A 13,923-nucleotide genomic window follows, 5' to 3' on the forward strand; every position below is an offset into this window, starting at 1 on the left:
AAATATGGCTTCTGTATCTTTGTGTTTTTCTCAGAGACATGCATGACAAGAGCTGTTTTTTTTTTTTTTTTTTTACTTTACCTGATGTTTCAGGTCTCAGCACCAGTAGAGCTGCCCAGTATGACTCTAGCACCTAAACAGGAAGTGCCAAAAATGTCCAAATTCACACCTCCATCCACAGCTTCAAAAAGCCTCAGCATCAGCCAGAAAGTCCCCGTGGATGCAAACCCAGTGGGGGGCTCAGGCTCACAGCTTTCTTCCTCAGCTGCTGCTACTGAGACTCTGGTGGATGATGCTGATGAAGAGCTGGACAACCTGCTCAACTTACAGAAACCAGTGTCAGGTGATGTAGGAAACGAGCCTGTCAGCGGTGCAGAAATGGAGAGCGCTGTTAAAGAGAAGGGCAAGTATATTTAATGATAGTCTGTCCCTGCACGTTGAGCGATGTGTGATAGCCTGGGGGAAATGTAGAAGATTAATGTCGCTCTCGTCTTGTCTTGTCTGTGTGGAGAATAGTAAGCTTCAGTTAGCTTAGTGTAAAGAAAGAAATTCATTAATAATATTATACTGTATATTTACTTTGTCATGCACAACATATATCTTTTTGACAGTTGTGTGAGATCATAATCTTTTAACTGGAAAGAGTAAACAAAACATGGCATGCTAGCAGTTTAACCTTAAAAGTGGCCATTGTGAAACTTTGGGACCTAAAGATTCGATAGCTATAGATCTTAATAGAGTTATTATTATTTTTTATTATTTTGGATTGACTAGTTGTTTTTGTTTTTGTTTTTATTCAGTTTAGTTTCAGCTAATTTGCAGAGTGGATTTTTGTTTTTTTTATTGTTGAAATTGTTTGGTTTTAGTTTAGATTATTGGGCTCATTTTAGCGTTTTTAGTTATTATTGTATGACGGTCATGTGTTGTAGGCAACATTTGGAAAAATCAGTACAGGTATTACAAGAAAAACTGCTTTTTGAAAGCATTTGACTCACCGACATCCAGAGTCTCAATAAACAGCCATCAATGGCTCATTAGGCAAGATGTAATAAAATTGTACCCAACTAAAAAAAAATACTAACACTAAGGATCTTTCCTACATATTTTTATTTTAATTAGTTTTTACCCCTCAGCCGTAAAAAACTGATCGCTTATTATCTTTACCCTGCCAGGCGGTCAGGCAACATGGACCTAAGCATGTAAATACATTTATTTATTTTTTTAAGTATTTATTTTTAACAAAAAACAAAACAAAACAAAAAAACCTACAATTTTAGGATTTTTTTTTTCCCCCCCCACACACACGTGGTGTTAGATTAACTACTAGAGAGATAAGATAAGCTACCAAGGATGTTAACTTCCACCTTTTGTGCTGACAAGTTACTTTGGGCAATGTTTAAAGCCTAATGTTAACGCAAAAAAAATTGAAGACTAAGCAGGTTGTTCTTTACATATTGAAAAATATCCAGCTATTTGCAGTAATAGCTGGATATTTATTAAGCAGCAAATTAAGACATTTTCTTGAAAGCAAATTTTTCAGTTGCACTGAACACTTACCGGCTCATAACTCTGAAACAGAGATTCATACCACAGAAGTATTAATTTTTTTAACACTTAGTATTTTAAATATAATAATGTTACTGAGTTTTAGAGACGCTGGATGGTTGTTGATTTTATGCTTTGCATGATTGCAATATTCACATGTGGTGTAATCAAAGCACAGATAATAAAGTTAAAATTACTTAGCAGAAGGCAAGTTTAGAGGAAAGACTAAAAATATGTCTCCCATCATGTTATTAACCTGCAGAATGTGAGGAAGTGAAAGACGTGACAGCAAAGCCAATAGAAGAGAAGATGATGGAGGTGATGAAGGACAAAGACATCGCACCTCCACAGTCTGCGCCCAGCAAACAGGAAATGACTGAGGAAGACCTGGAGGACTGGCTCGACAGCATGATCTCCTGACCCTCAGGGAACTTGGTCATGGCAGTTCAATCGCTTCAACTTCCATCCTTTGAAAAATTACGTCCACCTGGAAGTTTATGATGCTAAAGTTTGATGCTTCCTCGTTTCACACGGACCTGCCCCCCCCCGTGCTGTAAGAGAGGCAATATGTTTTGTTTTGGAGGTGTAAAGGTTGGGACAGTACATCTCGAACATTTGTGAGTGTATGTCAAAACGTTCCTGGAGCACACCCTGTTTCAGAGAGAATTCTCTGTTCCCTGTGAAAGTTTTGACTCTGGAGTGTTTTGCTTCAGAGGATTGGTGACAGACGGGTAGTGAAAGAGGTCACAGACGACACGTTTGGTTCACTGCGTCACTTACTTTATTCATTTTCTTCCCCTCATCAAAAAAGAAGTGCAGTTTACCAAAGCTACTACATACATATAAATGGCCAGACAAGAGCGGGTAACCAGTTTGTCGTCAATAAATTCTCAACCCAAGTTTTGCTGTTTAATTGTCCGTTTGTTGTGGGGTTCCTCTACTGTAGAAACAAGTGCAGGTGGGCAGGACACCACAGTTCAGGAACAAAACCAAACTAAGCAACATTTACACAAGGATCATCTAGATATTATACAACAAATATTTCTTTTTCTTTTTTTTCTTTTTTTTAAATGTAAAAGCCCAAAACTAGCTTTACCTAAATTTGCTTATAGCTAATCCAGAACAGAGCACTGCTTGTGTTAGGAGGGGCAAAAATGATATTTTTTCTCTTTTGCATAGTTTTTTTTTTTTCCATAAGGCACATCGGCACTTGATAAACACCTAAAGTGAGAGTTGTCTCTGGTCCTGGAAGAACCATCTTCATGTCATCAGACAGGTTTGAACCAGCTTTGAAAGGCAAATCAGGTCTCACTCTTTGGATGTTAACTAGATCATTACTAGCAGCACACATCCATTCACTTGTGGTTTGGGTAGGAAGTGACCGTAACATCCTGGCGCTAATCTAGAAATTGTGCATATTCTGACATTCAGTTGTCATGCTGTAACCCTTCACAATTATCAGATGTCTACAAACAACAAATTGTGCAGCAGGTTGGGGTTAAGCAAGTGAAAAAAGGCAATGTGAATCAGAATTAAAAGAATTATTTGCATAAAAGAGGCGTAGTGGCAGGAGACTATTTCAGTAACAACGAAGAACACGCAAACCCGAAATGTCCAATCGTCAGTTGTAAATTTTAGAGTCGTTATGTTTTGCGTTTGTGTCAGAATTCAGATTTTTTTTTCCTCTTTACATTTTTCGACACTATGACGGTGTGTGTTCTGGTAACAGGGTGAAGTCAAGTTCAATGTCTTTTTTCCAGGTAGAAGCAAAGTGGAGATTGGGGTTCAGAGCAGCAGACGAGGCGACCCGCTCTAACCCAGCTGGTCCTCATATTGCTTACGGAAGCAGTCTCCAGTGGGGAAGAAGTCCCAGCATCTCTCCTGGTACATCTTCCACACGTATGACTCCTGAAAAGGGAAGGGAATGATTTAAAGGGTCCACGGCTGCACATGGTTTTGGTTATACTCATTCACAGATCTTTTTGTACTGTTCGGTCTTGCTGACCTCTGTCCTCAGAAAACTGTTAGGGCCAGATTTACCTACAATCTGCGTCATCACAAAAACCTCCTTTGGCTTTAAGAAGCTACTGTCGTGCTTTTACTAAAGAGGCGCAGAGTCACCTTTGCAAGTCAAAGATGTGGACACAGGTGTTTCTGTGGCTTGCGTTATTGCATGCATGCATGCCAACGTAGAAAAAAGCACATCTTATTTTGAACTTGATGTGGTTGTGATAGTTGCCGCAAGGACTGTTCATTTATTTGAAATGAGAATGGGAGAGTGGGAGAGACTGGGTGCGTATCTTGCACAGGTGGATGCCTCAGAGCTCGGAGTGCAGTGCCAGAATTTCTCCTGGAACTCTGGGTCCCACATGAAATGGATTAACTAATAATCCCAATAGAAGACACATAGATGCATCTTGTTTTAGAGGGAGTGGAGCAGTTTTCAGTGCTTTAAGCTTGGTCACGTTTCTACATAGAGATCAATATATTATACAGACATCTGTTTGTCTTTTATCAACAGTGTACACTTTTTTTTAGACTCCTATATACTCCTACACACCATATTGAAGTATTAATATATTAAAGTGTGTTAGTTTGTTTGATTAATGTCTAAATGTTACGATATGTAATATTGACTATAGTAATTATCTACAGTGTCACACCGCATGCAGAAAATAAAAGCGATGTGCATTAAGCCACATGAACACATATCTAATTTGCCAATCACACGGCAATGACTCAGCAGACAGGGTCAAGACAATTTCTGCTGCAATATTTCGATACTGGTCAGAATTTAGCATAAACAATGTGAAAGTATCCACCCTGTCTCATATCAGTGGGTCAGCCCGATGTTGATGGCTTAATAGTGTGGGAGATATTTTGTTAACACACTTTGGGCCCCTTAAACCAACTAATTTGAACACCACAGCATGCCAGAGTATTAGTGTTAACCATGTCTGCCCCCCCCAATGTGTCACTGACCACAGTGTACTCGTCTTCTAATGGCTGCTATCTAACAGCACATCATGCCATGTCTCAACATCATTTTGAGCTGATTTCTTGAATGTAACAGTGAGTCTAATGTACTGAAATGACCTCTAATGTTATCAGGTCTCAATCTAATCCGGAACTGAGAATTTGAGATTCATATCACGGGCGTGTAGCTGATGCCATCAAGTCAATATGGAACAAAATCTGTTGGCAAAGGAGGGTCCACCTTGGTACTATCAATGTGTACCTAATAAATAGTCTGTGTTCATTGTTATAACAGCAGATCGGCCGTTACGCAGATTACATTTTTATACAGTAGAACAGGATCATGACGCAGCCCTCCTCTTGATGAATCCTGTGCGCCACCTGAGTCTCAGACCTCAGGACCAAACGCAGGCGGCAGTAATTTCTGGCAGAAGATTTCGCCCTTATATGAAAGACGTTCAGTTTGTCTTATTTATTTATTTATTTTTTTTAAGAGAGGAACGCGTGTCTGTGTTTATGCAGTACTTTTGTTAGCACATTAGTCACTTGCTCATGCTCCCTCATCAGGTCTGTCTGTTCTTGGCCCATGAATAGACTGACTGCATTCTTGTTTATAAATCGGTGGCTTGTAAGCAGATTAGCCTCAGAACTTTTCCTTCCCATCATTACGTTTTTGCAATTGCACTATCATGGTAATAAGCCTTGCATAGTAAATCTGGCCCTTTGTGTCACAAATTTCAGATGGTCTGACTGCAAACGATAGAACACTTGTTTAGTTGCATTAATACTATGATGATATATGATGTTGTGAAATAGTTTCATCCCACCTGCAGTGACTATATATCCCGTCAGTAGACAGATTAAGGATGTAGCTCAACGGCATGTCAGTGATTACACTGTTTTTGTGACTTATTCACTCCTAGTAGCTGAATGCGGTCCTTTGCAGCTTAAAGGAATAACAACTGCAAGCTTTCTATTTCTTTGCTAAATTTGTATCTTAAGAAAAAGTACACGAACATCAAACAGAAAACCAAGTTGAATCTCAGGTGCACAACAATAACAACTTAATATCAGAAGTCAAAGGAAGCCCACGCATTGCTTCTTTCTCCAGCAAAGCTGTACCTTGTGCAACATTTCAACCCACTTGATATGTTGCATAAGTAAACCTACTGAAGTTAGAGTCTGTTACATTCCAGTTTTTCCTTTTGTTCTTTTGAGATTGGTCACAGACGGCAGATTATGCATATCGTGTTTAAAATGACCAAATACTACAGACTGGTGTTCGCTCACATACCTGACCCGTATGCTCAGTCTCATCCTTGTTAATCAGATACATCAGGAAGAACCTGCAGACAGGAGGCACAAGTGTTAAAGGGGGAAAACTTCAGTCACATTACGTTTGGTCATATTTCTGTACTTACAGGTAGTTGGCTAGGTTGTGTTCTTGTAAGGTGTGAGTTTCAAAGCCATGAGGCGTCCGGTCAAAGTAATCATTCCCAATTCCACAGATGAAACATTTGGTCTGGAAGACAAGTGAGTGGGGATCGAAAATTAGTGATGACTGTCATCATCCTATTTGAACCTGCCAAGTAGATTTCTGCTAATCAGTTTTTTCTTGTGAAATATGTTAAAAGAACAATAATTTGAATTATTGAAAGCTAAAATGGAAACAAATGCAAATAGATGCAAAACAAGAAAAAAGTTTGCCATACATTCTGGTCAAGTCACCTTATCAACATTTAAAAACAACAAGTATTGACCAAAGTGTCGTACAACTGAGAGAATAAAACAATTGGAGCAATAAAACATTATATTACAGAGAAATAGGAGAAAAATGCCTAAATTAATTATTGCCTGCAGTTATTTGTAATATTTATTCTCAGTTAATTTATCAGCACATTTATTTATTTGTGCCAGTTTTGTTCCTCTGCACAGTGTGGCTCACAGGAATAGACAATTAATTAGACAATTAAGTTAGTCTGTGGCACAAGGGGATAAACTAACTAATGAAGAAAACACTCAAAAACAATTCGAGTTGGATTGACTGACTATAGGATTATTACATCACCAGCAGTGTAGTGACCAGAGACTGTTTAAAGTCAATGATATTTGTCAACTTCACGCAACGATGGGTGAAATAATCACCGGTGATTAAAAGTCAAGTTAAACTTTTCTCTATTTTTAGACAAACAATTGAACCACCAATGAGAACACAGGATTCCGGTCATTAAAGTTATGATGGGGTTGTAAAAGCATTAGAGGACAAACAGGTATCAAAGGTCTGTTTGCAAAAACCATCAGCTAAAGAGCGATGGAGGCAAATAAATTGCTTCCTGTGTTCATGCTCCTTCACTCACATAAAGCAGGAAGGGAATACTGTCACTTACTGAAGCAACAATATAGCTGGCAACAGACAGCTTGGCTAGAGCAGAGTCTTACCTCCATGTCTTCTTTCACCTGCTCCTGTTGGTCTCTCAGCTCACCAAAGGCATCAATGATTAAACCTGAAGAAAGGTGCAATTCTCTGTTAGAGGAGCATGAGAAGAAAACAAAGACCTGTGTGGTTTTTAACTTAAACGCAGATAATGAGAAATAGTTTCACGTACCCTGGATGATGGCCAGCAGGATGACGATGACAAAGAAGAAGAAGGTGATGTCGAACAGGATGCGGTAGAGCTCGTATGGGTCTCCAGCTGGGTCCTCTAACTCATCTCCAATACCTCCTCCAGCTCTCACACCCACGTACATGTGGAACAAATAGCACTACAGAGAAACAGGCATTAAAGGAAGCTACACCTCATTCAGTGTTGGCTGGGAAGTATGAAAGTGGAAACTTCTCTTTTTTCATTCTATATTTCAAACTACAAAACATGGCTGAAGACTGAGTGTCACTGGAGATGCAGCTGGAGGTTCTGAGCCATCTATTAGAGTAAGGTTAAAAAAAAGGAGTCATCAAGGTCTACGTTTTACAAAAGATTATGAAAAATCGTCTGTAAGCTGTTACTGTACTTCCAGTATAAAGACTCTATTTAGAGGCTTCATTTGTAGAAACATTAACTAGGAAATAATTTATAAAAGATAAGAAAATGCTGTCCAATAGACACCTTCTACCTCTGGACCCTGAACAAGGCTAAGAGGCAAACATGTTCAAGTCAACCATTCGAACTAAAAGCCCCATGTTTTTTTTCTTTCAGCTCAAAATGTGTCCTTGCTAAGGAATGAAGTCTTTCATTTTCACCACAAAAGAAAGGTATTTTTCAATTTTCAGCCACTTTCACATGAATAGGCACCGGAGGTGGTCAGACATACCGTCATCATATCGTCGCACTTCATGTCGGGCTCGTCTTCATCCTCGCTCTTATTGTAAAACTTCCTGAAGAAGTTGAAGGCCACCACGGTGTAGAGATAGACGACCACAGCCAGCAAACCCACAGTCAGCACGAGCTGAAAGGAGAGGAGACTCATTTTAATTGGATACATTTTATCTGAAATTCTTTTAATCTCAGTGACGATTAGAGGCAACAATAGAGGAGACAGACTCGTCTCAGAGGCACAATTGGGGCCTTCCTTTTTGTTTGACTGTAAATTTTGAGAGTAATTTTTGCAGTTTCTGTCAGACTGTAGAAAAGTGTCAATGCTACTGTGGGTTTTTTTTTTTTCTTCAAATAAAGTTCTGCACTAAAGTACTTTCTTAGCTTTCATCAGTATTCAGACTTTCAAGACCTTCAGAAGTGCAAGACCCAAGGTTTGTGCCATCACACATCATCTTTCCCCGTTGATGCTTTGCATATGTATACCATCTGTTTTATATACTGTCATTCAGTCCAACTGTCGAAACTGTTGAAAAGAAGCAAACTTTAACTCCAGTCTGACATATTTCATAGTGTTAATAGGGTCGTGCCCTGTCTTCCTACATTAGACAAAGATGAAGCCCTAACAAGCCTTGGCAACTAAATGCCTGAGCTGATGAGCCGACAGAATCAGACCATCATGTTCTGCAGAAGGCTTCGTTGAACATCAAGTAAAGAGACAAACAGCAACAATAAAAAACCAAAAAAAACCCAAAACATTATACTGTCATCCATCTCTTTGCTCATTTAGCAGTTAGTTTTTAGGCACCTCCTGACAGCTTTTGGAGTCAGTAGGAATGGCCTATTCCTGAAAAATCTGCATGAATGTTCCAACAACCTCAAAATAAAAGCAAAATCTTGTGTCCTTAACTGTTTTATGTCTTTTTATTTATTTCTCATGACTGTTTATCTAATATTCCATGGAGCAGATTTCTGAGCCATTCCTTGTTTGTATTATTTTCATGATCTGATTATATTTATCTTCAGTATGAGTCACGATGCTAGTTCTTTCATCCCTGTTTGGTCTCCGTTATGTATCATAGACTCAGACAAAGATTGTTTGCTGAAACAAATACATTTTATACAGTTTTGAAACTTTTTAAAGATGAGCCAAAAATGCACCAGGAATCATTTCTTTCATTGTTTGAGTTCAAGCGAGTAGAACGCTTGTATTGTGCAATTGTTGCTTTTCCTTGAACTCTGGCTCCCTCTGCTGGTAAAACTACTTGCCTGCTTGCCATTGTGAGTAACAGATGACAGGATGGTGCGAAGGGTCTTGAATCCCATGGCGATGTCCAGCAGATGAGCAGCAAAGAAGAAGTTGTTGAAGTGTCCAAAAATAGACATGGTGGTGTACCAAATGAGATACAGGAAAGACTGGAGGAGGAAAAGGTAAATATTTTTTTATGAGGCTCTTTTTGAACATCACACTGATGGTAGATTTTATGTGGACTTAAACTTACATTGTCAGTCAAGACCACGCCCAGTTTCCAGATGTGGTACTTTGTATCAATGGAGCTCAGCCTGTTGATGACAAAGTGAAAGGCGTTTGTGTTTACATATATATTTAAACTCATCAACAAAAACTGAGTTTGTACTTGGTCAAGTCATGTTAATAGAGATAGATAAGAGTAGGTACAGTTTTGTAGTTTCTGTGGCAGTTCTTGCCAACGACCAGGTGCATCTCTTCAAAATTGTTCATCTCTAGTCAAGGAGAGTCTTAAAAACCCTCCTTGACTGTACTCTATTACAACATTGGAGTCACGTAATGTAATATATAAATGTGTTTACTGCATGCGCATCTCTGAAGGAGGAATAAGAAAACGGGAGGTGTGTTCTCACCAGGATACCAGGGACGCTTCTTTCTCAACAGTTTCCACTGTGGGGTCAAAGTCCAAAGCGCTCTTATCTAGGCCTAAAAGCTCAGCAATGCGTTCTGCTCCATAGAGATCACCATATTTGTTAATAACCTGCACATATAGAGGAGCACAGGAGAGAACAGGTTCGCTAGTTAAAGTTAACTAGCAATGAAAAAAAACAAAAACTGAATGGCATGCAACTAACTGTGTAGTATCTAATGTAATGCACAACTGCCACCAGAGGGTGGCGTTAATGTATCTACAAGCTGTTCGCCAACCACCATTAGAGGCTCTTCCTACACCTCCAGCTCCATATTTTATTCTTAAGTTGTTTCGAGGGCAGCTTTGCATGTTTCACAGTTCAAAACTATCTTTATTTATCTTATTTAAAAGTCAACACATACATAGTCATCTGACAGTGGGTGGGATGGGGAACAATCTTAGAATAACAGGCGAATAGCTCCCAACAAATCATGAACTGTATTTTTGCTTAAAGTGGCTTTCTATTACTCCAAGCTGTGGGTAAGAAAGTCTAAAGTGTTTGAGAGTTTGTCTAGTATTTCAGTTTAGAGAAAGTGACACTAGTCACCCTTAAAACACAAGTACCCTCGGGGGATTTTGCAATTTAGAAAAACAAATATGTGTTTTTTCCATATTCAGTGTGAGCTACACCGACATTAGTCTAATCGCGCTAAAGGGTCAAGCTTAGAATATAATACAGCCTGCAAACCAGCTTCCCTGACATCGAAGATTAAGCCTAGTCCCAAACTAAGAAGAAAATTTAAAAAAAAATCATTCAAAACTAGCATGAAAAGGTTTTCAATTTAAGAATAGGTTTAATCCCACATTAATCCAGGAAAATGGTCATCTCATTCCTCCACACTCACCTTGCGCTTGATAAATTTGTCCCAGTAGTTGTTTGGGAAGGATCTGTAATGGAAAGTGAACAACAGAGACTCAGTTCACCTGTTGTAATATTGTCTAATATTTAACCCTAATATCAGATATTTAATGATCAGACAATTAACAAATGGAGACATAAATGAGAATCAGAAATCCATCTGGAATTGGTTTATTTATCAATCAATCTGGGCTCAATCTCCAGTTCATCCAGTCCATGTGTTAAAGCATCCTCAGGCAAAATACTGAAAACCAAGTCGCACCCAATGCGTTTATCGGAGTGGGAAAATTTAGTGCTTGGGATAGATAAAAGCCTGGTATGAATATTTATGTGACTGGGTGAAGAAGACAGTAGAAAGCACTTTGTGTGCTATAAAGGTAACAGTCTGACTCTGATTCTGTTCATCTGGAAAACGCTACGTCCAGATGAACGTATATTTATATACTATTTTTAAACGAGATAATTTCAAACAAAATCCAAACCACATTTTTAACAAGGCCACAAACTCACGGGGTGTTGATTACAAGTCGATCCCACTGGCCTTTGATATCATCGTCAGATGGCTGCTCAGTGATGTACAGCCCATCAAATTCAAGCTTTCTGGCAATTTCCTTCTCCCTCTTAAAAACCACCAAAGGAACCTGAAATCAAAACACTGGGACAGTAAGACTGCATCTTTTAGAAAGTGACCATTTTCAGCCAAACAAAGGCATTCCCCACCTTCAGGCAGTAGTACCCGACCAGGCAGACGAGCGAGATGACGGTGTGGAATATTGCCAAGAAGCGCAGCGTTGGTAACATGTAGCCGGTGCTCTCCTGAAGCACAAACTCATCCATGTCAAAGAACGTGTTCTCGTCATCCTCTTCGTCAGCACCCCAGCGGTTTTCATCATCAGTTTCTTCATCACTTTCACCAGTGACCTGAAGCGCAAAAAATAACTTGTACACTCACATAATGAATATATCGGGACATTTTTACCAGATGTTTCCAGCTTTATCTTTGCATTTTGACTTCTATGATCATTGGGAACGCCTCCACCGATATGAAGCTTTTCAGGAGTTATTGATTGATGTCTCTCTGCTACAACACAGCACTCAACACGTTGCTGTTTTAAAGGCTGTCTAAACAGACTTTTTTTATGAAAGTTTTGGTCAAAGTTTTAATGACTTGTTTTAGACTTCCTTGTTTTGTGTTTCTTATTTAAGTGGCAGCGCAAATTCACTTGTGATATTCATGTCATGTCACCTTTTGTCACTTTTCAGTTTTATGGAAAATCTGCGCTCCACTTTGACTGAAACTTTAACGCTTGAGTTACCTTGTAGAAGAGCAGAATGAAGTTGATGGCAAAACACACAAACAGCGCCAGGAAGCGGAGGTTATAGAAGTTACGAGCCAGGTAGTTCTGTGAGGAAAGAAGTTTCACAGTAAGACTAACTATTGATAGCTTTCAAAGTGTGCCCACATTTTAGAGATAACTGCATAAGGAATGAAACCAAGTATGATGACTTACCAGCGTCTTGTTCAGATAGACATCCAGAACTGCAAAAATACTGGACATGAACGCAGGTGCTGGCTCTTTAGGCTGACTTGACCTGGTCTTGGGCTTCTCCTCTGTCACTGGCTCCTTAGCCTCTTCCTCCTTTGGTTTATCCTCCTTCTCTTGGTTCTCTGTACTGTATTTATCATTTTTTATTTGCTTTAAAGTTAATTTTATTTTGATGACAATTACTTTTAATTTCACTTAGTGTTACTCACTCTGCTTTTTCTGGTTCGTTCTCAGGGGTTTCAACCTTCTTGGCAGCAGCTTTCTGCAAAGAACAAAAACAAAAAAACATTTATATAAGATGAGAGGATGGATGGAAGGGGGAATTAAAGGCAGATATCTAAGTTGTGTTTGTGACTATGGACCTTCTTATGATCAGCGGAGGGCTCAGCACTCAGCTCGCAAACATCCCCCAGGCCTGGCTCCACATGTTTTCCTCCTTCTTTTTTAGGCGCGTTCAGCATCTCCATCATCATGTCAACCTCTACAACGTCCCCTGTTGGTGCCATCGCTATGTCCAGGTTTCCTAATGATTCTATAGCCTCCACTTTCTCTCCCTCTATCACATCTCCGTGGATGCCGAACTGAGTCGGGTCAGGCATGTTTCCAAGGATGTCCGTCACCTTTATGTTCTTGGCTCCCTCGACTAAACCTCCACCAAACATGGAGGACCAAATGACGTGGAAGAAACCAAAGATGAGGCTGTAGATACCCTTAAAAAACCCAGTGAACAGCATCCAGAAGAAGGCAAAGAAGCCTGTGATTATCTCCTTGATGCTCAGCTTCTTGAGTTTCTTCAACTTCTTGCGCATGTTTTTAATGGAAAACATCTGGCGGACGTGTGCAATCTTGCTCTTGACTGAGCGACATGCGGTGGTGAAGGCAGAGGCAGACTCCAGGGCGTGCTCTTCCTCTGCAGTCAGCTCTTCCAGGATGCTGTGTCCATCTTCCTCTTCGTCCTCTTCGGGCTGTTCAACCACTTCTGGCTCAGAGATCTGTGAGGCCAGCTGCATCTCAAAAATGGTGTCCTCGCAGAAATTCACAAACATCTCCATCTTCTCGCTCTCTCCGCCCTCGTTCACCACGTCAAAGATGAACTGACGCTTGGATTCTTTCACCTGCGGCTTTTCCCACTGCTCGCGGCTCGACTCGCTGATCTCAAAGTAAACCCTCTCGATTCGCTTTGCGCTGCCCATGATTTCAATACGACCCAGGTAAGGCTCAAAGTAACTAAGCACACTTTCAGCCAGATCTAAGAAAGTGGCAAGTCGGGAGTCATGCGGCATGTGCTCAGACAGGTTGGTCAAAAGGACTGCCACGTTGAAACCGATGTCTTTGGCTGGCTCGTGGAACCGCTCCACAAACTCCTTGTAGTTGAACATGTCATTCTCGTCCGCCTCTACACACGAGAGCAAGAATTCGATCTCAGACTGGCTGTACTGCTTCTGGCTCTCCATGGACTTCTGGAACTCCTTCTTAGAAATGATGCCTTTACACTCAGGGTCATACTCCTTGAAGTTGTCAGAGGTCGTGAGATCCTTCAATTTCAGGAACATGTCGAAGAACTTGAGAATCATCTCCACATTGCTGGAAGACTCCACCAGGGTGTCAACCATCTGCTTTCCAATTGTTCCATTAACCACATTACCTGGGAAGTAAGGCACACATTTTATAATCATACACAAAGACAATGACATATGTACTTAAAAGACAACTTTTTTTGTACATGTGTATTTAGTCTTTAAAGC

At 40.0% G+C, this 13,923-nt stretch overlaps 2 protein-coding genes across 7 annotated transcripts in view; one reads left to right on the top strand and one right to left on the bottom strand.

Moving 5' to 3' along the window:
- The window catches only part of aven (apoptosis, caspase activation inhibitor), a 43,303-nt gene extending 40,859 nt beyond the window's left edge, over nucleotides 1-2,444 (top strand). The window contains exons 5-6 of the mRNA XM_026143508.1: nucleotides 94-403; nucleotides 1,808-2,444. Of these exons, the coding sequence (XP_025999293.1) occupies nucleotides 94-403; nucleotides 1,808-1,965 (468 nt within the window). The 3' untranslated portion in view covers nucleotides 1,966-2,444. The remainder of the gene's footprint in view (nucleotides 1-93; nucleotides 404-1,807) is intronic.
- ryr3 (ryanodine receptor 3) overlaps nucleotides 2,304-13,923 on the bottom strand; it is a 113,850-nt gene continuing 102,230 nt past the window's right edge. For 5 of the 6 annotated variants that reach the window (XM_026143502.1, XM_026143501.1, XM_026143500.1 and 2 more), the window contains 16 exons: nucleotides 12,541-13,823; nucleotides 12,388-12,440; nucleotides 12,143-12,305; nucleotides 11,948-12,034; nucleotides 11,352-11,552; nucleotides 11,142-11,272; nucleotides 10,618-10,660; nucleotides 9,714-9,841; nucleotides 9,335-9,395; nucleotides 9,102-9,248; nucleotides 7,831-7,965; nucleotides 7,128-7,284; nucleotides 6,961-7,025; nucleotides 5,943-6,043; nucleotides 5,816-5,867; nucleotides 2,304-3,453 (listed from right to left, as the gene is read on the bottom strand). In XM_026143502.1, coding sequence (XP_025999287.1) covers nucleotides 3,358-3,453; nucleotides 5,816-5,867; nucleotides 5,943-6,043; nucleotides 6,961-7,025; nucleotides 7,128-7,284; nucleotides 7,831-7,965; nucleotides 9,102-9,248; nucleotides 9,335-9,395; nucleotides 9,714-9,841; nucleotides 10,618-10,660; nucleotides 11,142-11,272; nucleotides 11,352-11,552; nucleotides 11,948-12,034; nucleotides 12,143-12,305; nucleotides 12,388-12,440; nucleotides 12,541-13,823 — 2,903 coding nt within the window. In that variant the 3' untranslated portion in view covers nucleotides 2,304-3,357. The remainder of the gene's footprint in view (nucleotides 3,454-5,815; nucleotides 5,868-5,942; nucleotides 6,044-6,960; nucleotides 7,026-7,127; nucleotides 7,285-7,830; nucleotides 7,966-9,101; nucleotides 9,249-9,334; nucleotides 9,396-9,713; nucleotides 9,842-10,617; nucleotides 10,661-11,141; nucleotides 11,273-11,351; nucleotides 11,553-11,947; nucleotides 12,035-12,142; nucleotides 12,306-12,387; nucleotides 12,441-12,540; nucleotides 13,824-13,923) is intronic. The other variant, XM_026143505.1, reaches the window with a different exon arrangement.

The sequence above is a fragment of the Astatotilapia calliptera genome, chromosome 15 (assembly GCF_900246225.1).
Source record: "Astatotilapia calliptera chromosome 15, fAstCal1.2, whole genome shotgun sequence".
NCBI classification, from domain to species: Eukaryota; Metazoa; Chordata; class Actinopteri; order Cichliformes; family Cichlidae; genus Astatotilapia; species Astatotilapia calliptera.